We start from the raw sequence: 27,998 nt of genomic DNA on the forward strand, positions 1-27,998 counted from the left end.
TCGATCTTATTTTATCTTGTTGTTATTCCTAGTTGTTGCAATTACCTTTTTTTCCGTCGTTCTCTAACTGAGGGTATATCGAAAACAACCTTTCTGCCCTCCCATGAATAAGGGTAAGGTTGCGTACATCATACCCTCCCAGACCCGCTTGTGGGAAACTACTGGGTATGTTGTTATTGTTATTGTAATAGTTCGCATCCCAAAAGAAAGAGTTGGAAAAAGAGATAATGAGAATAATCCACTACTAAAATCGTAATACATCTGTATTTTACACATGGCCGTTGGCACCCCATGGATCTGTCTGTACGGAGATGATGAATCATACGGAACAGGAATTACAAAGTGGAACCTTTTCGAAGTTACAGTAGTTATAACAGAATGTCAAGATACCAATTCGAGTGGTATCTCCATACCCTTATATGTGATAATGAATTTGAAAGTTGATACCAAGAAACTGCTCAACCTGAATTCAAATCAGCAAGAGCTCATATATTTGAACCTGCAATCACTGTAACTTTTAGTAAATAAATCAAATATTAATTTTTTACAAGAATCAAATACTCCTATTTTACCACTATCGACTTTAAGGAAGCAATTTCTTTTGAGGAAATTCAATCTATTTTTTACCACCTATCCATTTGTTTTACTTTCTCACAAACCCAAAACCTAAAACTAAAACAAATCGAAAGTTCTATACTAAATACAAGGAAAAGAGGCAATTACCTGATCTTTTACTTTCTGAAAGGAAGCAGAGAACTAATGTTCCCAAATTCCGCATCCCCAACAAAAAGTAAGATCCATGTATGAATGTTTTGCTCCAGCAAATAATAAAATGAGATATTTCTGATGCAACAGTGTGCATCATTTTGACTTTATAAGGAACTGAGGCAATCTTTTATCAACATAAACAAAGGATTGGTGTAAGCGGCTCCTCCTAGTTTCTCAAACATGACCCCGTCCATACGGGCTTGGATTCCATCAGATGATGCCACATCATTTAGCAACTCTTTTAAAGTTCTATCTGCTCCGGCTAAAGAGCTCCCTATGCCGCTTAAAACTTCCGGTAAGGATGCGGATGGCCTTGACAGCTCAACAACAGAAACCTGCAGTTTTAACAACTTATTAGGAAGACTAAGAAATTCATCTCCATTACATCAAAGTGATAGAGAAAGAGACGACAGTACAAATAAAAAAGGAGGAAATTAACTCACGAGATAGTTTCTACTCTTCAAAAAACATTTTTGCTTTTCCAGTCAAAGTTTCTCACCTCTTACTACATTTTCAGTTACTAATAGTAGAAAGCAGCTTCCAAGCTTTGTTAGGTATTAGTAACATTAAGTTAGTTGGCCATCAAACATCATCATGTATTTCTTTTTATTTTATTTTATAAGTGAGCATTTTATAAACAAAAGAAGCAGAAAGAATGTGCAGTGGTCACATCATGATCCTTACAAGTATTTCAAATTCCATATCCAGGAATCTTCCAAAAACTCAGTTCCTACATCATCATGTATTTCTTTTTTCTGAATAAAACACAAAGGGATGAGTACCATACATGGTTCACATCTGACTAATGAAAACAATAACTATTGTTTAGATTTCCAAAAAATGCTATCATTAAACCCATTATAATTTGGCAACAATGAAAGGTGGCTCAGAGTGCACAAAAACAAAGCTAAATCTGCTGCTTGACAGCAGCACACATTAAAGTATCTTGCAAGAAAGTCAGAGCAGACCGCGTCTACGATGTAGTGAGCCTTTGTCAAGCTATTCCCTTTTGCTACAATTTGACTTCTTTTTATCTCAAAGTTGTGGCAATTATTGATGAAAGAAGCAACTGAGATGATCTAGAACCCGGTTTTGGCAGGAAAATTCACCAGCTCTCTATTAGAAGATCAAGAGATTCAGATCCTGAGGTTCCCAAGAGAGTTCCAGAATTTAACTAGAATGACAGTTGACAAAGATCCAAGCATAAACTGAAATATAGACTTGAGAATCATGCTTCAGAAAGCACAGCACTACAATCTATGTGCTCAAACTTGAAATAGCTGTTTTTAACAGCAAAATAAGATTTGCTTATGCCGCACCTGTTTTTCCTGAGGTATATTGGCCTTCTGTTTTGCAATTGCGACAGCACGAGAGAGACCACCGATAGCATCAACTAGACCTCGTGAAAGAGCATCATTTCCAGTCCAGACTCTCCCTTGTGCAACCTCCTCCATTTTCTCCACCTAAAATGCAGTGCTTCGTATTTTCAATCAACTGATAAGTAAAGTAATGACTGTTCCATTCTAAGCTGTACTCTTCACCAGTAGCATACCGTCATTGATCTTGAAAGGGCAGCCTTGTCCCGGAATTGGGTATATGCATGCTGTGCAGATTTGGCAAACAGCTCTGCTTCCTCAGGCCTGCAGATGAAATTCTATCTGATAATATACTAAATCAAAATACAAGACAGAATTGGGTATATGCATGCTGTGCAGATTTGGCAAACAGCTCTGCTTCCTCAGGCCTGCAGATGAAATTCTATCTGATAATATACTAAATCAAAATACAAGACAATAGTTGGATTTCCACTTGTAGGCATTTAAAACAGCAGCTAAGCTCAAAATCCACTAAGTACAGAAGTGGAAGTTCTGATTTTGGTGTTCTGCGTAAGTACAGAAGCTATCCTACTTTTTACGAGCAAACTTCAGCTGGCTTATAGAGGCCCCAAAAACGGAGCAGTAAGAACAGAATGATGTAACGTGAAATTCACGACTTAAGGTTATGTTCTTATAAAATGGGGTTCAAGGTGTAATGGACCACCCAGTGACATGTATAACCTCAAGGAAGACGGAAAAATTTCACCTGAATGGTCGTTGTTCAGCCGCAGTAAGCTCTGCATATCTTCCCCTTGATATTATCTCCTTATTGAAGCCAATTTTTTCATATAAGTTTCCCAAGTTGAATTTTCCTGCCAAAAACATGTAATTTTAACATATTGAATCTGATTAAAATATTTGCACGGGGATATATGTGAAATGGGAGTCCTAGCTCATAAAGCCAATTCCACTATGGAAGACCTCGTACAAGTACATTTTGTGAATATTAAGGACCAACGAAACTAAATACAAGGGGGCATGAAATGGCAGAACGAAAGACTTCCAGAACAGCATGGATATCAAAGGAAAACCCAGAGGAACCAAGGAACGGAAAAATTGAAACTATAAAGGATTGACACTCGTGTGGAAGCAAATACATGGACCGGCATAATTGCCTCTCCCACAGGCCAAAATCTTGGAGGTTTCATCAAGACACACATCAACTCGACCCAATCTCCACTACTTGCAGGCACACCCACCCACCCACCTGCACACACACACACACCAAAGAGAGTTGTCATCCCAATTTTACTACTATCAGTTCAAGCTCAAATTGTCAGTGTTCTAAAGAATTGGGAGCAACGGGTGGGTGAATGACCGAGTTGGGATAAGGGAAGGGGAGGGCCTAGTGAAGAGATAGAATGCAAGGGCTCTAGCCTCTACCTGTGAACTACCATCTCTAACTACATAACCTATCTGTAAGATACAATTTATCCTCCGTCTTATATTTTGGTTATTCATGTTATTTTGTGGAAAAAATCATTAATTTCCACATCAGGCTTGTTATATGGACAAAGCACTAACATAGCCTCAACCCGAAAGATATTCAATTCTATAGTTGGACTTAACTCCAAATACTTTCTCCAAATAAAAGCTTGGAAAAAATTCGGCTATTCCATTCAATATAGAACTGTCTAGTTACACTTCAATATATTCTGAGATGGTAAGTAATGGAACTAAATTTGGTATACATTGTGAAAGACAGACTGTTGGGACAATTAAAGGAACCTTGCCCCCTCACAATCCAGTTCTATGGACTAATCTGGAGGGCATAAAAAGAATATCTGTACAATCAACCTTGTAAGAGCACCAAATGCGATACAAGAACATACAGTTCAGGCATGTGCGCTGAGTTTTCGTAGTAGTTGGGACTGATTACTCCTATGGACGGCATTCAAAGAGAGACATTTTGATTTTGATTTATCCTCTGGTGAAGATGGTATAAGAAAGAGCTTGGAATTAGACAAGATCCGCTTATGCAAGGAATCATTGACCAATCATGCATTCTAGCAAAGCAGCACAAAGGCTTCAAACAAGTTGTACCACACAAGGAAAAACACCTGGCATTCAAGATCGAGATTTTCCCCCCTCAATATCTTCCTTTAAAAGGTAAAAGAGTGTGGAAAGTTCAACTGGGTCTAACATGAGTAGAAACCTTCATCAATTTGGAGATATAAATAAATCTGGTCAATCAATTACCAATCCATGCTTCTGCACCTTAAGTGTATCCCTCAGCTCACAGACAGGTGAACGTTTTACTTTTTACTTTTTTTCTTTTGATAACGTAAAAGTTTATTAGGTAACCTACAGGCAAACTAAAAGCAGTCGGACCAACTAACGATGAATAATTCAACAAACATAAAATTATAAGGCCAAAGGATTACGGACAAACAAAAGCAATATTGATTGCATAGTAACCATTTGGGTTTTATGATTTTTCTTCTAAAACAACTAGGATTAAGGAGTTTCTGAAGAGCACAGGTCATTCCAACTTAAGTAAAAACACTGTCTAACCATCACAAGGAACATAGTTCACCTGCATGGTGATGCTTTCAAGCGGTTGGGAGCTATTTCTAATTCTTAAAGGTGGATGGTAAATTTACCTACATTTCGGTTCCTGAATTATGTTTGGATCAAGATATGCAACAGTAACTGCAATTCAAGATATCTCTTAATCAGTTACAAACTTTTGGGAGCTGATAACACCTGCACAGAAATTATCTTGCTAGTGCAAATTACAAGTCCTAAAACACAATACACACACTTGTGAAGCACAAGGTTCTGCGGAAAATTATTCCAGCTCTGACATTAGCCCCAAATTTAGTGTACCACTCAATCACAGTTTGTAAGGAGCTAGAATTTATTCTAGTAGCTAGATTTACCTGTCACCACACCTATTGAACCTGTCAGTGTAAGGTTCTCCGCCACAATAGCTTGTGTAGCCATTGCCATATAATATCCTCCACTGGCTGCCACATCAGCCATGGATGCTATAACAGGCTTAGTTTCTGCCAGCAGTCTGATTTCTCTCCACATTCTGTGGAGAAAAGCATCCTAATCAATCAACAGAGAACTTGGTTTGAAAAAAATAAAATAATGTTCGTCAGAGTCTATTACAGAAGCTTTTATATGTGGAAAATATATTGACTGCTTTGAAGACAAGGAAAGAACAATATCACATTCTATTTTACAAGTGATTTAGCTGAAGTATCATCGAAGAACTCAAAACAGGAGATTAAATGAAAATAAAGAGTTGAGATTTCCATTGTACAAGACAATCAAATAAGCAGTTAGGATTTTGTGTTACTTTACCTATAAAAAACATGGAAGAATGTAAATGCAACATTATAGAAGTTAAAAGGAAAAAATTCAGACAGCCAAGTGGCTCCTAACATAGTGCATACAAAGGAAAGAGCCACCATATAACAGGACTTACAGATCAGAAGCAAGAGCGTCACCTCCAGGACTATCAATTCGAAGGACGACAGCTTTATACCTTTTCGACTCTGCATAGCATAGCCACACATGAAATACAAAAGAAAGAAGAAAATTTCACAACCACAAGAAAGAAGCCAAAATAAGCACGCAATCACCTAAACCTATCAAGCTTTTTCCTCCATTCATCTTAAATCAGCACATATGAAGCATCCAAATCTGCTGCAATTTAGAGTGTACAACACATGCAACAACAACACCAACAATATACCCAATATAATCCCACAAGTGGGGTCAGTATGTACACAACCTTACCTCTACCTTGTGCAGGCAGAGAGGTTGTTTCCGATAGACCCTCGGCTCAAAGCAAGCATTCATACAATTTACAACACATGCAGGAGCCTTAAAGGACATCTTCATTGACTTCCTACTGGTTACCTGAAAATTTTACATACCGTTCTTCTAAAATAACTTTCATAGCTGATAGCAACTTCATGCATTACATGAAAAAATAAGCCTGCAACTAACAATAACCAAGCTGGCCTTACCATCTTTTAGGTTCACTATTAAAGTCTGAAAAAGAAGAAACATTGAATATGAGTGTAGCACTTTGATTATTCAAGTACACCACTAGCAACGTAACACTAACACAGTCCTAGCAAGAATTTTTCTCCTTCATACTTAGCAAACGCTTTTCAAAAATACAAATCTCTCCAGAATCTAAGTTGGAAAGAGAGGAAAGAGCACTAAGCAAATTGGAAAAGAAAAAAAAAGGTAGCCAGAACTGTACAGAGTGGATAATGCCTTGTTTCTGCAAAATGTCTTTTTGAAACTAAAAACTTGGTATTCATGATTTATGGCTAATCAAGATTCACTGTGTAACGACCAACTGTTTTCACATATCTTGACCACTTAATGAATCATTCACGAATTGTGCACATACAAGTACAGTTCATACCTCGTACACTACGAATTTTCTCAATTAACTGCTCTGCTACAATTCCTGAACTGGATGAACTAAATCGACCGCGTGTGCGACTAATGCTCCCAGAGGCTCGAATCACAGCTATCTGTTCTTTATAACCTGTCAGACCGAGAGTCCATCTCCTAACTCTTGAATACTTCCTGCGTCAGAATATAATAACCACAAAATGATTTTAAATACAAAAGGAAAATAGTGCATAACAGATGAAACAAAGAAATTTGGAGAGAGGACACTAAAATACAAGACAATTGATGGTTGACAAAATCCCAAGTCAAACTGAAAAAAGTTATGACACATTCCCTGTTTCGCAGTAGCCACCCGGGATATTTTGCAGAATTACACAAAATAATATTTTTTTCCCTTAGTTTTGATACTCTCTGAAAATTCAAGGGCCATAGATTAGTCCAAAAACAACAGTAAAGTGCAAGGCCAAATTCCAAAATATTGCATCTTCACTTCAATTAATAAAGATCATCAGTTGATCTCATGAAAAGAAACGTACAAAATATTGGTGCAAAAAAGCAATCCTGAGAAAAACATATCCAGGTGACTTGAAATTCAAAAAGAAAAAACCTGTAATCAACTGCAGGGAGATTTTTGTCCTTCGGAATTTCCAAACGCTCTTTCAACATTGACATTACCTGAGTGTTGAACAATCAGTGATCCCTTCATTAACCATGGGAAAAAAAGTGATTTTTAAGTTCTTATGAACATGTCAAGTTCATGAAGCAAGTTAAACATTTTTATGCAGAGTGACTAAATTCAGATGGCCAGATGCATAAATGACACAGCCTCTATCAGCTTAGTACAATAAAAGAGATTACAGTGTGTGCCACTCTTGTTTTCTAGGCAACAATGCTAGCATACAACTTAGTTGCTCTCCTTATAATCACACATAGACCTGCAATGCGTATGTCATCTGATGAATACGGACTGTTTACTTATTATAATAATTTTTTAACTAGAAGTCAACGAAACTGATCTACAACTTAGTTGCTCTCCTTATAATCACATATAGATAGACCTGCTATACGTATGTCGTTTGATGAACACTGACTGTTTACTTATTAAATGAATTTTTAACTAGAAGTCAATGAAACTGATTTCCAAGATTTCATCACTGGCATAAGCTAACGGGTAAAGTTGCTGCCACGTGACCAGGAGGTCACAGGTTCGAGCCGTGGAATCAGCCTCCGGCAGAGATGTAGGGTAAGACTGCGTATAATAGACTCTTGCGGTCCGGCCCTTCCCCGGATCCCACGCATTGCTGGCGCTTAGTGCACTGGGCTGCCCCTTTTTTTTTCTTTTCATAAGCTAAAAATATATAAGAAAAGGGTGAAAACATTGGATACTGAGGTCTGCTCATCATAAGACTGTAAAAGAGTACAGAGATTATGATAACCTGTGCAGCTATAAAATTTGTATATAAAGTTCAGTCCTCATAAAAGTTTGGTATGCATCCCAGATTAGAAGACCTGCTTTTGCGAGGTCCCTTCGGGTACACCCGATAAAGTTGAAATCATAGAGAGGCCTAGTTTGGCAAGCAAAGAGATCAGACACAATGTTGAAGAAGTGTAATAGATTACTCCCTCCGTTACAAAAAGAGTGAAGGGCTCAGAGTATGAGAGTCAAAATGTCAAATCTCAATTCGGACATTGATTTCTTAATCTTTTTAAGCTAAAATTTGCAACAAATGTAAATTAGATAAAGAAATACTATAGTTACAACTTTTTTTATAAATAAAAACATTTCAAAAATATATGAAACATTTGTGGTCAAAGAAAAAAATGTTTGATCACATAAAAAATAAGTGTCATCTAAACCGGAATAGAGGGAGTATTATTTAATATGAGAATATCTCAACATTCCATGAACAAAACATTTATATCATATATATAAAGATGAATTCTTGATTTAATTTCTAATGCAGAGAGAGGTAAATCATCCTAGAATCACCTACACCAGAATGGTCAATTAAATGGCACATACTAGTAGTTGACTACATTTTTTTCCCTTCATGATATCTTAAGAATCGACTTTCCGTGGAAAAGAAGTAAATCCATTACCATTCCCAATTTATTTGAAAAGAACCCCCCGACCCCACCCACAAAAAAATAAAAGGAAAAAACTCAGCCATTAAATCAGTTGAACTTACAAATAATCACAGAACTGTTTCTATCAAGTAATGCCTCAAGACACCTAGCAACTTACTGTACCTCATCATCGTACTTTATATCTGTTATCCAGCTCTCTTCCTTTAGCCTTTCAACTTGGTAAACTCCGTCATTGACGAAATGTTCAATGTCTTCTTTTTTCTTCCCTAAGTAAGAAAATCAGATCATGAAAATCCCCACTGGAATAGCTTTATATCTCCACTTATGAACTTCAAATCTGAAGTCACCTTTAGTGAGAGCAACTTTTTCGAGCCAATTTCCATAGATATTATCAAGTAATGCAGTTAGCATCTCTCGATTTTCATCAGATATACTTTTACGCATTAGTTGATCTCCAGCACTCTTATATCTACCAATTCTTTCCACTTGTGGCTCAATTCCAACTTTCTCAAAGACACCTGCAGAGCAACATATTTGCTGCAGTTAAGGGGTGATCGTAAGCAATTTAAGATCACATTTGCACTTTTGTTAAACAATTGAGGCTGCATTCACCCACTCACTGAAACCCCAATAACACTGGCCAGCAAATTCCAGTAACTCTGGAGTGAAATAGGTTTATACTTTTTGCACTTTTGCATAAATTGGAATATAGAAAAAAGTATTATTGCAATGATGACTAACTCAATATTCCGAAAATGAAGCTCAGCCAGCATTCCATACATCCAAGGATCAGTAAGAATTTAGCACTTCCGGGATAGTTAAGGGAAACTTGTCTCGCCAAGATTCTATTTGTATCAGCTGGGAGCTAAAGAACTAACCTCCCAAAAATGATGCTTGAACTGATAGACCATACAAGGCAAAGTAAGCACTTGGAGGGGCATAAAGCTCTTGACAAGCACAGCCGATGTAATACTCCTTTTCACCACAAGCAGGTGCATAGCCAACTATGAATTTACCTGAAAAATAACAAAGATTAATGCTCTTCTTTACTTTCTTTTTCCTAATTCCAGAAAAAGTATCTTATATTGAACTCTTTCAACATGAGAAGCTTAATTAATCCAAGTAATTTTTCAGTCTATGCAACATTATACTCATTTTAAATTCAGACTTGTTGCGCAATCAGTTACCTCAGATGCTACTATGAAGGAAAATACTTCTACATAATGATCAAAAATAAAGAGATGTACGTATAATTCTAAGACTTTATAAGGAAGTAATATTGCTATTCTTTTAGCATTTTTTTTTTACTGGAAAGGTAAGAAAGATATATTTTTCTAGCATTGCTTCTTAATCAGTCAAGCATTGATAATATTTTCTCTTCAAAATTGTCTTGAAAGTTTAGATTTCTTATAAGATAGTTTCTAGTCTAATATTCATCTCACCTGAGACATGGCATTACTCCAATTTCATAACATAGGAAGCACTGAAATACGCACATACTTCAAGATGCCGGACATACTTGAAAACTTCATCACATATGAGACGTACAGAATGAGCACAAGAATTTTCCATTCATTTGCATTGAGGAATTGGGACTAGTAGGCACACAGATAAGATGGGGAAAGCAGCGACCACTTCTTGTAGTCAATCGTAGTGAACGTGGAAAATGTTGTGACTCTATTGTTCTTCAAAGCGATAAACAAAGACAGAAGGGCGTACTTGCCTTAGAGTCTAGTATGGTGGATCTTACATAATTCTGATAATGTCCAGATAAAACAACTCCCAGGGACCTTGAAATTTCCATCACCTCTCAAATTAGTTCACAACAACTTTTGACATTGATCTCCAATAGTCACTTATCTTATTTTGTGGTCTTGGTCCAAGAGGGCAAAGAATATTTCCTCCCTTCCAGTCCCTCAACCTAAAAGTTCCTATAGTACTAAAGGCTTATATATATGAATGCCTTCATCTATTCATTATGTCCTAGATTTTTTTTGTTCCTACTTGGATTAAAATATTTCTCTTCCTTGGTTCAAATTCAACCCTTACAAGCTTACAGCGACAGATATAACAAAATGTCATCTTTTTCCTCTTTCCCAAGTAAGTTACATAATCAAGTGACAAGCACATGAACATTTTACAGCTTTCAACATTCCACAAAAGTATAAAGATGAAACCTTGCCTGATTTCCTGAAGTCCAGTATATGCCTCCGAATTTCTTCAACTTTGCCCCAGCCACAACTCAAAGGTTCAATGTGGAGATAAACACCAGAGATTCGAGGATCATACGCGGCCTTTATGAAGTTCTCACAAATTTGAGGTAGAGATAATCCTGAAGAGAAACGGCTCTGTAACTGATCAGATATCTGACATGACAAACAGTACAAGAGTTTCAACTACTTCAACTAAACAGAAAAGAAATAACTAAATAAGCATTAGCAAAATAAAAGTATTCTATGTTATTCAATCTGTATTACTATAATAAATAACAAAACAGTAAACTTTCTGAAACAGAAACAGAAAGTTAGCAGCAACAGAATGTCGAAATAATATATGAAAAAATAATTTCGGAATAAATCGAGTCCATTGAATGCACAGTGTGTCCTTAAGGAAATTATTCCCCTCAAGTACCCGAGGTGCTGGAATATTATCCTCCAGGATAGAACGATTTAACTCACCGGTGTATTGGTAACCAAAAACCACAGTGTCAGCGAACCACTCAATGGTAGTAAATCACAATGGAATAGATTTGTGCAGAAGAAGAAAAAGTCTTGAAGTTCAGAAAATTCGTAAGGAAAAATATGAGGAATCAAACGAATTTATAGCCAATGGAAGTACTGTTTCTGAAAGTTTACAACCCTTCAGAACAATTACTTAAAAACGGGAGAGAAATTTAAATAAAAATCCGGGAAGAAAATGAATCGGGTGGCGCACGGATCCGGTTCGGGTTGGATATTTGGCTAATTTAATTAATATTTTATTACATAATTAAAGAAAGTTTGTCCAAAAAGATTAATCAATCAATCTTTGACCGAAGCCGAGCAATGACTGCGCGAGGCTTGCTTCTTCTTAACTCTTTAAGAGCTAGAAGAAGAGCAATTATATATATACCAATCAAAAGTCTTTTCCAATATGGGACAATGTCCCTTTGTCAAGGTGATGCAGCCGTAATGGAACAGTAAAAGAAAGGCAAAGGATAAGCAAAAAGGAAATAAAATTAGGGTAAAGAAATATTCTCTTGATTGATTTCCTCAGCTGCAAAGGTACAGAAATATATATAACTCACTATCATTAAAGGACAAAACTAGATAACCACTGTAAGGGACCCAAAGTCCTACTAAGGCCTAATTACAGGGGTCCAATTGCAACCTATGAAAGTATGAAATAAACTATAAGGGAGGACTTAAGTGTCACTACCCAAAACATATAAATTCCCGTCTATTAATTGACTCCAACGGCTAGGTACCATTGCGCAAACTCAACGTACAACTCCACTAAGCTTCTTCATTTTAACTGTGCATCAGTTCTCCCCTGTTGAAGTCTTCCTTGTCCTCAAGGAAGAAAAGATAGAAAACATATCTTCAATGCTGAATAGTCTTCCCATGTTGCTAATTCTGATGGAAGCTCCTTCCACTTAACCAACACTTGAGCCACTGCCTTGTTTCCTTTTTGAATCAGCCTTCTCTCCACTATTTCCTTTGGTTGTGGACAATAAGGGCTAGATAGCTCGATAACAGGAGGATGGGTTATAGTAGAAGGTAACTCATGGCAAGCCTTAAGCTGAGAAACATGAAAAGTTGGGTGCAATAAGAGCTGGGCTGGGAGTGACAACTTGTATGCCACTGATCTTATTTTCTGCAGCACTTGGTAAGGGCCATAGTACCTTGCTGAGAGCTTAGTAAAATGTCTGCCTGACATGGATAGCTGCATGTATAGCTGGATTTTAAGGTAAACCCAATCTCCCTCCTTGAACTGCCTATCAGATCTGTGTTTGTTGGCTTGTTCTTCCATCATTTGTTGAGCTCTCTTGAGATGATATTTCAACAATTGTGTCTTAAATTCTCTAGTCAATGGGCTTCTGTCAACTTCCTCCACTTGAGAATCCCCAGCCATGTAGGGTAGGTGTAATGGAGGTGGTTGTCCATACAAGGCCTCATATGGTGTGCTTTGTATAGAGGTGTGGAAGGTTGTGTTGTACCACCACTCTGCAGCTGCTAAGAACTGTGACCAGTCTGCTTGGGAGTCTGAGCAGAAACACCTTAGATATGTCTCCAAACACCTGTTCACTACCTCTGTCTGTCCATAGTTTGAGGGTGATCGGCAGTAGAGGTGTTGAGGGTTACTCTCATCATAGAGAACAGTTCTTGCCAAACCTTACTTGTAAAAATGGGATCCCTATCACTGATGATATTCTCAGGCACTCCATGTAGCTTGTATATGTTTTCCATAAAGAGTTTGGCAACATCATGGGCAGAGTAAGGATGGGAAAAGGCTAGAAAGTGAGCATACTTGGTTAGTCTGTCCACCACTACCCAGATCACTATTTTTCCTTTAGATTTAGGCAGCCCATCTATGAAATCCATGCTGATACTGCTCCAAGCTGCCACTGGTATTTTGAGTGGCTGCAGTAATCCAGGATAAGGGGCATTGTCATACTTGTGCCTCTGGCAAACATCACATGCCTTAACCAATTCTTGAACTTCCCGTTTCATGTTCTCCTACTGTTGAGCTATGCCACAATTTCAGTATATCCTTCCTAAGTTGAAGATCAGGTCCAACTACGAGCTTCTCCTTCTTCCTGAGTTGGCCATGTATAAAAGTGTACCCCTTTGTATTATCTCCTCCTTGTTGTATTGACGGAATGATGGTTTTCAATTCTTCATCAAGCTCCTAGCTTTGCATAATCATTTCAAGCAAGTCAGTCCTCACAGTGGATAGGGTCATAGAAGCAAATTGGATCAGTGGAATTCTAGATAAGGCATCTGCTGCTTTGTTTTCCTTTCCCTTTTTATATTCTATTTCAAAGTCATATTGCATTAGTTTGGTGATCCATTTGAGCTGAGTACCAGTGTGAAGCTTGTGCTCTAGTAGAAACTTTAGGGCCCTCTGATCTGTTTTAACAATGAAAGGCCTCATTGTCAAATACTGAGACCATTTGTTGACTGCCATTACTAGTGCCAACAATTCCTTGTCATAGACAGATAAAGACTGATGTTGTGTGGATAATCCCTTGCTGAGAAAGGCAATAGGGTGTCCCTTCTGCATCAAAACAGCTCCAATGCCTACATTACAGGCATAGTCTCAACCACAAAAGCCAATGAAAAGTCAGGGAGGGCTAATACAGGAGCTGTGGTGAGGGCAACTTTAAGTTGACTGAAAGCTCTTCTAGCCCCTTCAGTCCATGTGAACCCATCTTTTTTTAGCAAGTGAGAGGTTTGCTGATCACTCCATACCCTCTTATGAACCTCCTATAATACCCTGTTAACCCCAAGAATCCTCTTAATTGTGTCACAGACTGAGGCTCAGGCCATGATTGAACAGCTTCAATCTTTCTTGGATCAGTTGATACCCCTTGAGCTGAGATGTAATGACCCAAGTATTCCACCCTTTGTGCAGCAAAGACACATTTGTTCTTCTTTGCTAAGAGCTGGTGTTGGAGTAACAAGCCAAAGACCATTCTTAAGTGTTGCAGATGCTCTTCCAAATTTCTGCTGTAGACTAGGATATCATCAAAGAAGACTAAGATGAATTTCCTGAGATGCTCTTGAAAAATGTGGTTCATTAAGCTTTGAAAACTGGATGGTGCATTGGTCAACTCAAAGGGCATGACCAGGTATTCATAGTGCCCAGAATGAGTTTTGAAGGCTGTCTTGTGGACATCATTTGGTGCCATTCTAATCTGATGGTACCCCGCTTTGAGATCTATCTTGGAGTAAATCTGTGACCCTCCCAGCTCATCTAGGAGTTCTTCAATGATGGGTATAGGAAATTTGTCCTTAATTGTCACCTTGTTGAGGGCTCTGTAGTCAACACAAAGCCTCCAGGACCCATCCTTTTTGCTTACTAGCACCACTGGAGAGGCATAGGGGCTGGAACTGTACTGTATGATGCCTTGGTTCATCATTTCCCTCACCATTGTCTCAATGACATCCTTCTGCACTGGTGAGTATCTGTAAGGTCTGGAGTTGACTGGCAAACTGCCCTCCTTCAAAGGGATATGATGATCAAACACCCCTCTTGAAGGAGGTAACTGTGTTGGCTCTTCAAATATTCCTGCATACTCAGCAAGAACCACTTTAAGTTCCTCTGATTACTCACCTTTTTCAGGTTCTGTCACATTAACTTCCTTGCATTCAGCCTCTCTTACCTTAACCATGAAGAACTGTTATCCTTCAATGGTCATTTTGCTGATAGCTTTTGGTTGAACTGTTTTGAATCTTGGCTGAATCCCTTGCAAGGTGAGCAATTGCCCTTTATACTCAAATTCCATCATAAGCTTTCTGAAAGTGAACTTGATATCATCTAGAGGGTAGAGCCATTGTATTCCCAGTACCATATCACTTTTGCCAATTGGGAATACTAAGAAGTCATCCTGGAACACAGCCCCTTGCATTAACCATTTGAACCCCTTACAGATACTATCTGTAGGCACTTCTCTGCCATCAGCAACCTGTACTAACTTAGGCTTAGTCTTGCTTATTTGGCATCCCAACCTTGTTGTTGTTCCTTCATCTATGAAATTATGTGTAGAGCCACAGTCAATGAAGATTTCCAAAGGCTTTTGTTCTGTGAACCCTCTTAACCTCAAGGTTTGGTAGCCTAAGGTTCCATTTAAAGCCTGCAGGGATATAGCACAATTCTCAGGAAGCTCTGTAGCTATCTCCTCTCCTTCCTCTTCTATTTGCTCCTCTTCCTCCTCTTCTATTGGTACCTCACCTACTTCCGGCTCTAGTGAGAACAATTGCCTCTTGGCCTGGCATTTGTGGCCAGGTACAAACTTCTCATCACAAAAGAAACACAATCCTTAAGCCCTCTTTTTCTCCATCTCTGCTAAACTCAACCTCCTCCTTCTGTTATTGTCAAACTTAGCTGTAGCTGGTTTCTTGAATGTATTCAAGTTGTTCCTGGGCCAATTGTTTTGACCCTGACTTATGTGCCATTCATCTTTCGGTTTTTATGTGTATGTTACTATTACGGTTTTTATTGGAGTTACTAATGAATTCTCTCCTCTTGTTTTTTTTTACTTTATTTTCGTCTTTCTGAGCCAAGGGTCTATCGGAAACAGCCTCTCGACCCTTATCGGGGCAGGGGTAAGGTCTGCGTACACATTACCCTCCCTAGACCCCACTAGGTGGGATTTTACTGGGTAGTTGTTGTTGTTATGTTCCCCCTATGCACAGCTGACATTGAGTTGCCCACCTTTATGGCCTTACTCAGGGCTGCAAAGCTGGCTTCATGCAGTCTAGCCAAGTAGAAGGCCTGGGGTAGTGTGCAAGGGTTGCCAATCGTTACAGCATTGCTGAGCTCTGGTTTTAGGTTGTTTAAGAATATGCTGATGGCATGCTCTACAGCTATGTTGAGTCTAGTCATAACATTAGTAAAGGATCTTTAATAATCCTTTACTGTCCCTGTATGCTTAATGTTCATGATCTCAGTTATTTCCGCCATTAATCTACAGAGCGAGGTCGTGCCCTGATACCAAATGATGCAGCCGCAATGGAACAGTAAAAGAAAGGCAAAAGATAAGCAAAAAGGAAATAAAATTAGGGTAAAGAAATATTCTCTTGATTGATTTCCTCAGCTGCAAAGGTACAGAAATATATATACCCCACTATCATTACAGGATAAAACTAGATAACCACTGTAAGGGACCCAAAGTCCTACTAAGGCCTAATTACCGGGGTCCAATTGCAACCTATGAAAGTATGAAATAAACTATAAGGGAGGACTTAAGTATCACTACCCAAAACATATAAATTCCCGTCTATTAACGGACTCCAACGGCTAGGTACCATTGCACAAACTCAACGTACAACTCCACTAAGCTTCTTCATTTTAACTGTGATCACAACGAGGGAAATTCAAATATTTCATTTTTCCTCCGTTTCCCATTCACTCTTTATTTTAAGCTAACCAAGCTTAAACCTAACATTCTATACCAATCAATAAATGTGTGACTTCCCCACCCTTCGTCTCTCTACTTAGCTACATTTAGAAGTTGATTCACTTCCCACAAACTCTATATCCAATTGAACTCCAGAACTAATCAGGAAAATACTTTTCTTCGAAAAAAATGTTACTTATGATTACTATGACCAAATCGGGTGGACATTGTCAATATGATTAATCAAAATTTCGAAGTTAACCTGGCCGCGCAATTTCATAGTGAGAACACTGCCTTTGCGGACGCGCTCCCAAGGAAATGCAAAGAGCATTCTGAACTTCACTAATAAGCTCTTCCAAGCACCGTACTCCTCCAATTCAAATTCTCCGCTCGGATATTGATCCTCCTTGGTAGAATTACTTTTCGCACTATCATCATCGCCGTTGATTTCAGAACCAAGCTCTTCCTTGGTTCCATCTTTGGAAGACGACGATACGTCGTCGTTTTTTGTATCGAAGGCTGAAACGGAGAAATTCCGGTGAATGCGGCAACGATTATCAGCAGAGGGAAGGTTGAGGAGACGAGTAGTGTAGTGAAGAGAGATGAGAGAACGAGCGGGAGAAGTGTGAATTGGAGAAGAAGAAGGTTTAGAGAGAGTGGAAGTGACTGTGCGGAGGTGAATGGAGGTGAGACGAGGTGTGGATAAAAGCTTCGCCATTCTCTCTCTCTATCTATTTTCCCACGCTTTCGGGCTGAAGTGGAGAAATCAAGACTCAAGAAAAGAAGAAATGCCCGAGTCTTGGAACGCGGTTCCCTAAGTGCCACGTCGTCGGCAACGTTACAACACAAGTACACATCGCCTCCTCCCCCCCCCCCTCCCTTCTATTTGATTCCAACGGAAAACGAAAATCTTTTTTTTTTATCATCAAACATTAATTCAACTAATTTAAATTCGGTTCTTATAGGTCACGTTTGGACATAAATGTTGATTGAAAATGAAAAAAAAAATTGAAAATTAGTGAAAAACAATCTTTAAAAGTTATAAGTTGTGTTTAGACATGTATTTTACTTGAAAATATATTAAAATTTGGTGAGTAGAAAAAAATCGTAAAATTGCACGGGGCGCCTTATTTGGTCGCCCTCATTTAACCTATACCCATTTTTTTAAAAAGTTTTAATTTGTACCCACTTTTAAAACAACTCCAACTCCCTTTCTCTTCCTTGTTCGTTTTCTTCTTCTTCTTCTTTCTTCTATTGTTGTTGGTGCTGCTAAAGCAACTGTACAATTGTAATTGTGAACTTTCTGGCGGATGGAAGCTTAAGTTTTGATAACTTCGTGTAGCATCATTGGAAATTTATTTTTCTGCTTTAGCCATGTGTGTACTTGTCTTTATCACAGTTCCCTTTTTGGATATGTCCTGGTGCATCGGAACTCAAAAACAATTCATCAGGATCACAGGCAAAGCAAAACAAAACTATTTAAAGGACACGGTTCCTCTGTACGTTGGTTAATTTTGATTCCAAAAGTTGAATTCTTGATTGTTCCTCACAACTCGTTGGCTATTGAAATTTTTTTTGATGTAAAAACTGGTTAATGTTATACTTGTCCATATCAATGCAATTTGTGCTTTTAAAATGGATACAAAACTTCAGCTTTTAGTGCTGAAGTTTTTAGAAATGAACTAAATAACTTCAGCATCTTCTGCTGAAGTTTTTGAAAAAGCTTATCCAGGACAAAAAAACTTCAACTTATTTAGTGCTAAAGTTTTTATAAATGAACTAAATAACTTCAGCATCTTCTGCTGAAGTTTTTGAAAAAGCTTAATGACAAAACTAATGAATCCAGACCAAAAAACTTCAGCTTATTTAGTGCAATTACAAACAAAAACTTCAACAAATAGAGAACAAAACTTCAGCTACTATGCTTAAGTTCAGCAATTACAAACAAAAACTTCAGTAAATAGAGAACAAAACTTCAACTACTATGCTTAAGTTCAACAATTACAAGCAAAAACTTCAGCACACTTGCTACTTCAGGCCCGTCTACTAGAATGCTGAAGTTTTGTGTGATTGTCTTTGCTACTTCAACCCCGTATGCTAAAGTTACGCGAAAAAGTGTGTACGTTTGCAATTTTTATTGCAAAGAGGGCACAAATTAAAACGTGACCTAAAAAGCGGGTATAGATGCAGATGCCCCAAAAAAATCACCCCAAAACTGGCCCAAATAAGTTCTGAAACTTAATTTTTATCATTTTTTTCAAAAGTTGATCAAATTTTATGAATAAATAATATTTTTTTAATTCTCTTTTTAAATTAAATAGTTTAAATCTGTATCGAAACTGAAGTAAAATATTTGAGCTAGAGGCTGGAGTAATAACTTCAGAGTTTTTAAAATCTTCTTGCATAAGTGAGTGTTCGCAACAAATTTTTGTAATACAAAAAATAAACTGCAATAAAAATAATATAAAGAAAAAGTGATTTTATTGATTAATATTTGTGAGTACAATTCTATGTATCCCTTGATTCTCCTCTCTAAAATTCTCCGTGATTCGATGGCTTGAGAAGCATATTTCTTGAATGTAGGATGATGCAGACCTCCATGTGATGTATTTAATCGCCGAGAACGTCGAGCAACACTTTTTTGTTACGGGTTAATCTCCGGGAATAACTCTGTTGATCACTCCTTTGTTAAAGAACTAAGCACTTAATGATTGATCTCTCTGTTTGTGGATGTTCACCAATTGCGGAGTGTTCTTCTCCAACTCTGAATGTCCCCTGAGAGTTATGTAACCCCTCCATTTATAGGTGTAAGGGATGGAAAGTCTAGCTACATATAAACTCTCTTGTTTGATTCTGATTGGCCCATGTCATTTTTGCCATTTGGCGACCTGTGGTTAGTTCTTACTTTTTGACTTGGACTGCCACATCATTTAACACGTGACATTATCTTGTTAGCTTTGGATTTGACTGGATATGTCATGTCACTTGACACATGATACGAGTGTGGGCCTTAAGATGAAGAGAACATTGGGCTAGAAAATAATAAAATAGACTAATTTAACTTGTAAAGCCCAAATTAGTTATTTAACCCAATTGAATTTAAACCATATTTTGTATTGATTAAACCCAATAAATTTTATATGTCTACAGATGCCCCCTACTTCAAGATTTGTCGAGGTGTAGACTTGATGGGCCTTAGCGACGAGGCTTGAAGTACCAGTGAAGACAATAATTTTCTTAGTCTCCTAACAAAAAAACTTGCTCATGCACTTTGGTTGAGCAATATGTGAAACCACATAATTATAGTGTCAAGCAGATTCTAGTTAAATAACTGGTGTTGCATCTTTAATTTGGACACAAAGTTTCGTAGCTTTTCCTTGTCAGACAGTTTGGACTTAGTCAAAGAGAATCAACTTTACAACATGTAAAAATATGCCACGTAGGACAATATATCAAATTTGGTAATAATCTTAGCCCACTTGAGTTATTACTCCAATCAAATTTCCTTCATCTAATTTGACATACACCACTAGCCCTTACCAAAATTAGTTCACCCAATACAATGTTTTATTGGATTCAAATACGTCTCGGAATCCTTTTCTTCAAAGAATAAGAGACTTTGTAATTAACTAAAAATTCTCTTTTTATTTAATAAGGAAGTCGTGTACACCAAGTAAGACACCACCGTCTCATAAGCTCTATAAATAGTACAAGAGTTGGACCTCAGACACATAAGAGTACAAACTTGCAATTCGAGAAGTTCGGCTAACCATGAGAGAAGATACACAAAACCCTTCCCATTTATAATTCCTTTCTCTCGCATATCTTTTTTCCTATATTCCTTATCACGTTTTTTTTCTTCAGGAATTGGCATCACCAAGAAAAGAAGTTCGAATCTGCAAACCTTCAACAATTTAGATGGATGTTTTGATATTAAACTTGGCTATTGTTTCAAGCTTCATGTCGTTGGCACCGATGTGCTTGCTGCTGAATCGGGAGCTTCGTGCAATTGGCACTGATCCCCGTAGAACCAAGAAGCTTCGTGCAATTAGCACTGTGATCTCCGTTCTCTATCATCTTTTTGTTTTATTTTTGTAGCATTGGCAAGAGAACTTTATGGAGAACCTCATCTTCTTGTTGTTTGACGAGCAAACACATGGACCATCTCCTTCTTATACTTGGCCAAAGACGTACCATATAAATTTTCAGTTCCAGTTTTATTGAAGAAGTGACGAAACACTCCATTCTTGCAATTTGTCAAAGAAGGCTAGGTGAAGCGTTTCCTGCTTGAGGCTTGGTGAGAAAGAGGCTTGCGGCGACCGTACTTCATCCTTGACAAGCGAGCACGTGGCACATCTCATCCTTGCGGATTGGCACAGAAGAGGCATATGAAGTGTCCTTTCAACCTTGGAGACAAAATTCCTACTCTTGGAGGCTTGGAGAGACAATATTTCATCATTGGCAAGCCAACATGTACCACATTGCATCATTGCAGGTTGACGAGGAAGACAACTAGAGTAGGCATTTCCAACTTTGGCGAGCAAGCACTTAGTGCGTCTCTGCAAAAATATTTATTTCTCGATGCAGGATCGATGAAATCCAAAGCCGCTTCTTCCTAAATAATCATAACTCGAGAGGCTGGAACACATAAAAAATTTAGCACCAAATTCCTTGAGGATTAGCCGCAATATATTTTGAAGCTGATAAACGTGTCCAGCATTTTAACTTTACAGCATTGCACAGTCTCGCCAAAAGATTGATATCTCGAGCTAGGAGTGTCTGAATCGCGATCCGTTTTTGCCATTGTAAAGAAAGCTATGACACCTATCACACCTGAAAATTTCATGGCAGGAATCCCGTCATAATGGCTGCAATAATATTCTAAAATTGCTCATGATATCTGTCGTACTTGCAATCCATCTTTGTGCACCCCTGTCGAAAAAAATCATATCTCGAGCTAGGAGGCTCCAAATTGCAATCTGTTTGCGCGGTTAGAAAGTAGAATCATAGAGCTGCAACATATGAATTTTATGCCAGAACTCCTTTCGAGATGGGAATAGAAAATTCTCAAAATCTACCTAGCTGCAGTAACTTTCAGATTTGTATAGTTCCGGCAAAAGAAATAGTATCTTGAGCTAGAGGCCTCCAAATTGCAAATGGTTGTTGGAAAATAGACATCCAAATCTACAACATACAAAATGTTATGGGCATAACATCTTCGAAATGGACCGTAGTAGTTTTTTCAAAGTTGATCATGTTGTTGGTTGAGCTCGCTTTCCATCTTTATGCTCTCTGAGTTATCCAGCGAATATTTATTTTTCTTGAAATTGACTTTAAAATCTTGGATGTAGTAACTTTGACTATCACACTTCACAAATCTTATCTCTTCGTTTCCTTTTGTAGACTCGCAAAGGAGCTTAAAGGGTCGAGATATCAGACTCAGGTGTCATAGTGCCGAAGACATATATCAGACTAAGCCACCCCTTTACCAACTGGTGTACTTGATTTGTTGATAGTCTTAAAGTTCACCAAGGCGGCTCCCATGGTGATTGAAGGTTTTTTTCAAGAGAGATGATTTCTCATATGTGGGACCTTCAACCAACACTTTCACGAGAGAAGCAAATTATCATGCTCGAGGCCTAACAAGATATGTGGTCAAGAGATCATCACAACTATTGAACACCAGAGACATACATCGAGAATGGCATTAAATGTGGAGACGTCATACAGACTCAGAAAAGCATTTAAGATGCGTCAGTAACAAAGCCTAGTTTACGATCATTTTCATGACTTAGGCTTTTGTATAGGAAAACGTCTAATTCCTTTTGTCTCTACATTTTTTTTATGTATCAACTTTTGTACTATTGAAGCAATAAGACATCTTTTATACTTTAAAGCAAATCGTCTCTTTTCCTCATAGATATGTGCCTTTACACTTGAAAAATTAATGTAATGATCCGATGACGCCAAACTTTTATTTTCTTTTAAAACTCATGCGACTGAACTTAGAATAAAACTCTAAGCTGCCTACGTACCTTGGTGAAGAGGATCAAGTCATAACATAGTTCAGAGGGGTGATTTTTTTTTGCCTAGGCCGCCTCTTTCGAGGTTTTCAACTTAGCAGATATTTTTTGGGGCCGTACACAATTTAGACTCATGCAGGCCAGGAGTGTAGCAATGTTCAGTTTAGGCTCATTCATCAAGGAGCATCATGGCTTGCAGTTTAGGCTCGTACATCGAGCGTAGGTGACTTTCATGGGAAGTATTGCTTCAGAAATTTTCCGTTGATCACACCAACTCTGAGACCATCCTTATCAATGATTTTGTATGTGCCACTTGAATATGCTTCTTTCACAACATATGACCCATCCCATTTTAAGGTAAACTTGTCGCCTACGCGTTTGTTGAGGATTATGGGTCGTCGAACAGCTAGGATTAAGTCTCCCGCTTGGAATAATCATGGCCGCACTTTCTTGTTGAATGCTCTAGCTAGTCGAGCTTGATAGCACTCCAATTTTTGTTGCGCTTCCAATCTTTTCTCATCCAATACCTCTAACTCTTCTAGGCGAAGTTGAGCATTCTCTTCAGACGTGAGTCCTTCTTGGATTGTGATGCGCAATGATGGAATTTATTGCTCCAACGGAAGGATTGCTTCCACGCCATATACCAAAGAGTAAGGAGTTGCTTGTGTAGCAATTCTGAAGGTTGTCTGGTATGCCCACAAAGCTTCACCAATTTTCTCATGCTAGTCTCTCTTGTTCTTTGCAACAACTTTCTTCAAAAGGATACCAAGCGTCTTGTTAAAAGCTTCAACAAGGCCGTTGGCGGGTGCATTATAAATTGAAGACTTATGTTGTTTGAAACCGAACTTATCGCACAGACTCTTCATGAGCTTGTTGTCAAATGGCGTTCCATTATCAGTGATTATGTATCTTGGTATCCCGTACCTAAAAATTATATATGACTTGATAAAATCAACAACGGTTTCCTTTTTCACCTCATTGAGTGGAACAACTTTAGCCCATTTAGAGAAATAGTCTGTAGCGGCCAATATGTACATTTGTCCCTTTGATGACTTTGGAAGTGGTCCAACAATGTCAAGTCCCCATGCATCAAAAGGCCATGAAGCTACAGTTTGGTGAAGAAGCTTTGGAGGTTGGTGGATGTAGTTGGCATAAAATTGACACGCTTGACATTTTTTGGCATGATCCATGCAATCCTTAACCATTGTCGCCCAGTAGTAGCCCATCCTCTTGATGCGAAAATAGAGCTTGGGACCAGATTGGTGTGCTCCACATGAGCCAGAATGTGCTTCCTCCATCGCTTGGTGGGCTTCTTCTTTGTCATGACATCACAAGAATAGTCCTTCAAAAGAGCGGCGAAACAATATCCCCTTATAGAAGATGAATGGTGGTGCTTTTCATTTGATGTCTGTTCCTTGTTGCGGATCTTCAGGTAACTTTCCATGTTTAAGGTACTCTATCAGTGGTTGCCTCCAATCTTCTTCTTCAATCACTTGAACAGACGTATGATGGCTTTCGTTGATTTGAAGATCTAGAAGTCTAGGAATAACCCATCGATGACACACATATACCTTTGTTGACTCATTCTCTCCAAGTGCCATCGTCATGGCCAAGATAGCCAAAGCATCAGCCTTGCGATTTTCTCCTCTTGGGATGTGGTTTAAGAACACTTGGTCAAATTTTTCAAGTAAACCAGAAGCGTATTGATAGTATGGCAATAGATCTTCCTTCTTTACCTTGTAACTCTCCCAAAGTTGGTTGATGATCAGCTTAGAGTTGCCGTAGATCTCCAACTGTAGAATCTTCATTTCTAATGGCATTTAGAGACCAATGATCAAATCTTGGTACTCTGCGGCATTGTTGGAGCATGTTTCACCTAAAACAAAGGAGAATGGCAAGACTTGTCTTTTTTGAGAGATCAACACAACACCTGCCCCCGCACTGTTACGACGTGCAGATCCATCAAAGAACATTGTCCATGGTGGAAACTCTTTGATGAACAAAATGTCTTAATCTGGAAACTCATCCGAAAGCTCCCATTCCACCGGAATAGGGTAATCAGCCAGAAAATTGGCTAGTGCTTGTCCTTTCACAGCTTTTTGAGGTGTGTATGTGATCTCATATTGGTTAAACAATATGGACCATCTTGCTAGGCGTCCAGAAAGAACAGGTTGAGTCATCACGAACTTCACGAGATCTGCTCAAGAGATGAGTTTGATGGTGTATGCTTCAAAAGAATGCCTTAGCTTCTTTATCGCATAAAGTAACACTAAGCATATTTTCTCAACAGGCGTGTAGTTCATCTCAGCTCCTATTAGAGTTCGACTAAGGTAGTACAAGGCTTGTTCCTTTCCTTCCTCATTCTCTTGAGCAAGTAGTGCTCCAAGTGAATGTTCATGTGTCGAGATGTAGAGTATCAATGGCTTCCCAAGCATTGGCGCCCCTAACACAGGTGGACTCAGCAAGTATTTTTTGATGCTTTCAAAAGCATTTTGACATGACTGATCCCAATGAAAAGGGATATCCTTCCTCAATAGATGATTGAAGGGTTGACACCGTCCAACTAGATTAGAGATGAACCTCCGGATGAATCTAAGTTTCCTTGGAGACTTCGAAGCTCTCTCAAGTTCTTTGGCTTGGGCATTTTCTGAATGACGTCAATCTTTGCAGGATCAACTTTAATTCCACGATGATGCACAATGAAGCCAAAAAACTTTCTTGAGGTAACTCCAAATGCACACTTGAGTGGATTCATCTTCAGGTCGAATTTTCTTAACCTTTCAAAAACAATTCGAAGGTTTTCAAGGTGGTAACGCCTACTCTTCGTCTTCACCACCAGGTCATCGATGTAGAATTCAACCCTCTTATGAAGCATGTCATCAAAGATATTTTGCATCGCGTTTTGGTAGGTGGCACCGGCATTCTTCAGACCGAAGGGCATCACTTTGTAGCAATATATCCCTTTTGAGTTCGGAATGCAGTACACTCTTCATCTTTTGGAGACATTCTGATTTGATTGTATTTGGAGGACCCATCCATGAATGACATAGCTTCATACCCTATTTTAGCATCAACCATGAGTTCAATAATTGGTAGCGGGAAGTCATCTTTTGGACATGCCTTGTTTAGGTCTCGAAAGTCAACACAAACATGTATTTGACTATTCTTCTTCTTCACGGGTACAATATTCGATATCCATGATGGGTATTTCACCTCTCGAACAAATCCTGCCTCGATGAGCTTGTTGACTTCGACTTCAATTTATGATACAAGCTCGGGTCGAACACATGCGTTGTGACTGCTTCATAGGGCGTGCTCCATTTTTGATCCCTAAATGATGAACAACTACCTTAGAAATAAGATCAGGCATTTCTTTATACGACCAAGCGAAGACATCTTTGTACTTGGTCAACAACTTGGAGTATTCCTCCTCCTCTTGAGGCGTAATAAGCGCACTAATGAAGGTGAGGTGTGGATCTTTCGGAGTACCTAAAATGAGTTCCTTAAGCTCATCCACAGTTGATTGTCTGTCATATTCTAGTTGAGGGGGAGCCTCATGTACTTCATCATCAATGTTAAGGCATGGGCTATCTTCCACAGTTATGTGACCGGATGTTTTCACAAAACCTGACTTTTCTCTTTAACTTCCTTGGATGGTCGGCATGGCTTCTTTCTCTTTCTTTGATTCTTTATGAGGCTGGCAAGTGTAAACAATGGTTCTCCTTTGCACCTTCAGCGGACCATATGTGGATATTGACAAAATAGACTTCCTCTTCATACGTGATGGGAAATCACTACAGATTTCTTTGTCAGCAACAACTTCAAAATGATCCCGCTCCTCATGGACTTGCTCCTTATGTTTTGACAGTATCTTTCTAGATGGCGACTTCCTTCTGGTCCCCAGGAGACAAAAGATAGAGGTCTTTGAGGTAGTGGAAACTTCTTTTAGATATTTGGAAGATACACGTTCGCCTTTGTGACTTAGCCTTTCAAACACCGAGACTAGAGAGGTTGAGCCTCCAATGCGATCAAATACTGAAGCCCGTTATTTTATTTTCTTGCCCTTAACTTTCTTCATATCCTCTACCAAGGTGTATTGTGATGAAGCTATCTCTTTGCTTCTTTTTGATGAAATTTGAAGAGGCTCTACCAAGCTGAACCCCAACCCAAACTTTGGAGTGGCGACGTAGTGCCCTTGCTTTCTCAACTTCATTTGGGACTCATTGAGCCCATGTATCTTTTCACGAGTGACTTCGTATTTGAGTTCTCCTAGTTGTGATGGATTGGAGAAGTCATAACCAGACTTTTCAAGCAGTATGAAGGCCTTAGGATCATAGTGCCCTTTTATTTTATCAGCTTGGAGATTGCTTTTAGCAGACTCACAAGTCACGGATGGGATTTGTGCAACTAGGACAGTCATATGCTCCTTCAAATGCTGGATATCTTTGTGACTCATTTGCTTCTTTGGAGTACATTGCTATAGCAAAGGTTTCCCTTTCTTTCGATGCTCATGTGGAACATAGCGAAAAACCAGATGCTCCTCAGTCTTTGTCTGTATGTCACCTTGAGATGATGATAGCTTAATAGAGACTTCTTCCGTTCCCTTCTTAGACAGCTTGGTGGTATTCCATTGAGACTCATTTTCCTCTTCTGACTTGACATCATCTTTGTCATCTGATGATGGTTTCTCCACTTTCGGTTCACAAGAATCTCGGTAGAATTTTGCGTCTGCAGAGTATGAAGTTCACAAGAATTGATGTCTGTATCAATTTTGACTATGTCACATCTCTTATGTACTTTAGACATTGATGCAAAGTAGATGATACCACCCCATTCACATGAATCCAAGGACGTCCAAGCAACAAGTTGTATGATATTTTAGCATCTATGACGTGAATCAGGGTGTTTGAATTCATCTCACCAATGGATAATCCTATGCAGATCATACCTATGGCTCGTTGTCCTCCTTGGTTGAAACCTTGGATTGTTAGGTTGCTTTTGGATAGCTCATCGATAGAGATCCCAAGATTTTTTAGCACCATCTTTAGCATGATGTTGACAACCGAACCATCATCAACAAGTATGCGATTGAGATGTTGTTCTTGAATGGACCCTACAACAAATAAAGGTTTGTTATGTGGCTTAGACCCCAGCAACAAGTCATTATCTGTGAATGAAATTATTGCATAACATGTGACAACTTTTCCGTTATCATGATGTTCATGTATTTTCATTGGAGTAGGCTCATCGTTG

The 27,998-nt window shown here is 38.6% G+C and overlaps 2 protein-coding genes across 5 annotated transcripts; both read right to left on the reverse strand.

Moving 5' to 3' along the window:
• Positions 1-225: 225 nt before the first annotated feature.
• On the reverse strand, positions 226-17,542 carry LOC104235361 (serine protease SPPA, chloroplastic). 4 transcript variants are annotated; one of them, XM_070171508.1, is made up of 14 exons: positions 16,985-17,539; positions 10,801-10,984; positions 9,497-9,634; positions 8,966-9,136; positions 8,781-8,884; positions 7,138-7,205; positions 6,538-6,704; positions 5,581-5,650; positions 5,027-5,181; positions 2,851-2,956; positions 2,321-2,408; positions 2,088-2,231; positions 724-1,103; positions 226-499 (listed from the first exon to the last, which is right to left on the reverse strand). In XM_070171508.1, the coding sequence occupies exons 1-13, from the start codon at positions 17,438-17,440 to the stop codon at positions 873-875; spliced, it is 2,082 nt and encodes a 693-aa protein (XP_070027609.1). In that variant the 5' UTR covers positions 17,441-17,539; the 3' UTR covers positions 226-499; positions 724-872. The 4 variants fall into 4 exon arrangements, with proteins under 4 accessions (XP_070027609.1, XP_070027610.1, XP_070027611.1 ...); XM_070171509.1 differs by having other exon boundaries at positions 226-508; XM_070171510.1 differs by lacking the exon at positions 226-499 and adding an exon at positions 1,737-1,911 and having other exon boundaries at positions 1,016-1,103; positions 16,985-17,541.
• Positions 17,543-24,142: 6,600 nt separating this feature from the next.
• LOC138888704 (uncharacterized) lies at positions 24,143-24,553 on the reverse strand. Its single transcript, XM_070170616.1, has one exon. It carries the CDS (start codon positions 24,551-24,553, stop codon positions 24,143-24,145), a length of 411 nt encoding a protein of 136 aa, XP_070026717.1.
• Between the last annotated feature and the right edge of the window lie 3,445 nt (positions 24,554-27,998).

This window comes from Nicotiana sylvestris, chromosome 3 (genome assembly GCF_000393655.2).
Source record: "Nicotiana sylvestris chromosome 3, ASM39365v2, whole genome shotgun sequence".
Taxonomy (NCBI): domain Eukaryota; kingdom Viridiplantae; phylum Streptophyta; class Magnoliopsida; order Solanales; family Solanaceae; genus Nicotiana; species Nicotiana sylvestris.

Excerpts from the sequence above, each read along its gene's own strand:
- LOC104235361 (XM_070171508.1), bottom strand. The coding sequence starts at position 17,440 with ATGGCGAAGCTTTTATCCACACCTCGTCTCACCTCCATTCACCTCCGC. Across the intron at positions 5,651-6,537 it reads GAAAATTCGTAGTGTACGAG|AGTCGAAAAGGTATAAAGCT; the intron begins GTATGAACTGTA and ends TATGCTATGCAG. Across the intron at positions 2,957-5,026 it reads TTCAATAGGTGTGGTGACAG|GAAAATTCAACTTGGGAAAC; the intron begins GTAAATCTAGCT and ends TGTTTTTGGCAG.
- LOC138888704 (XM_070170616.1), bottom strand. The coding sequence starts at position 24,553 with ATGAAGATTCTACAGTTGGAGATCTACGGCAACTCTAAGCTGATCATC.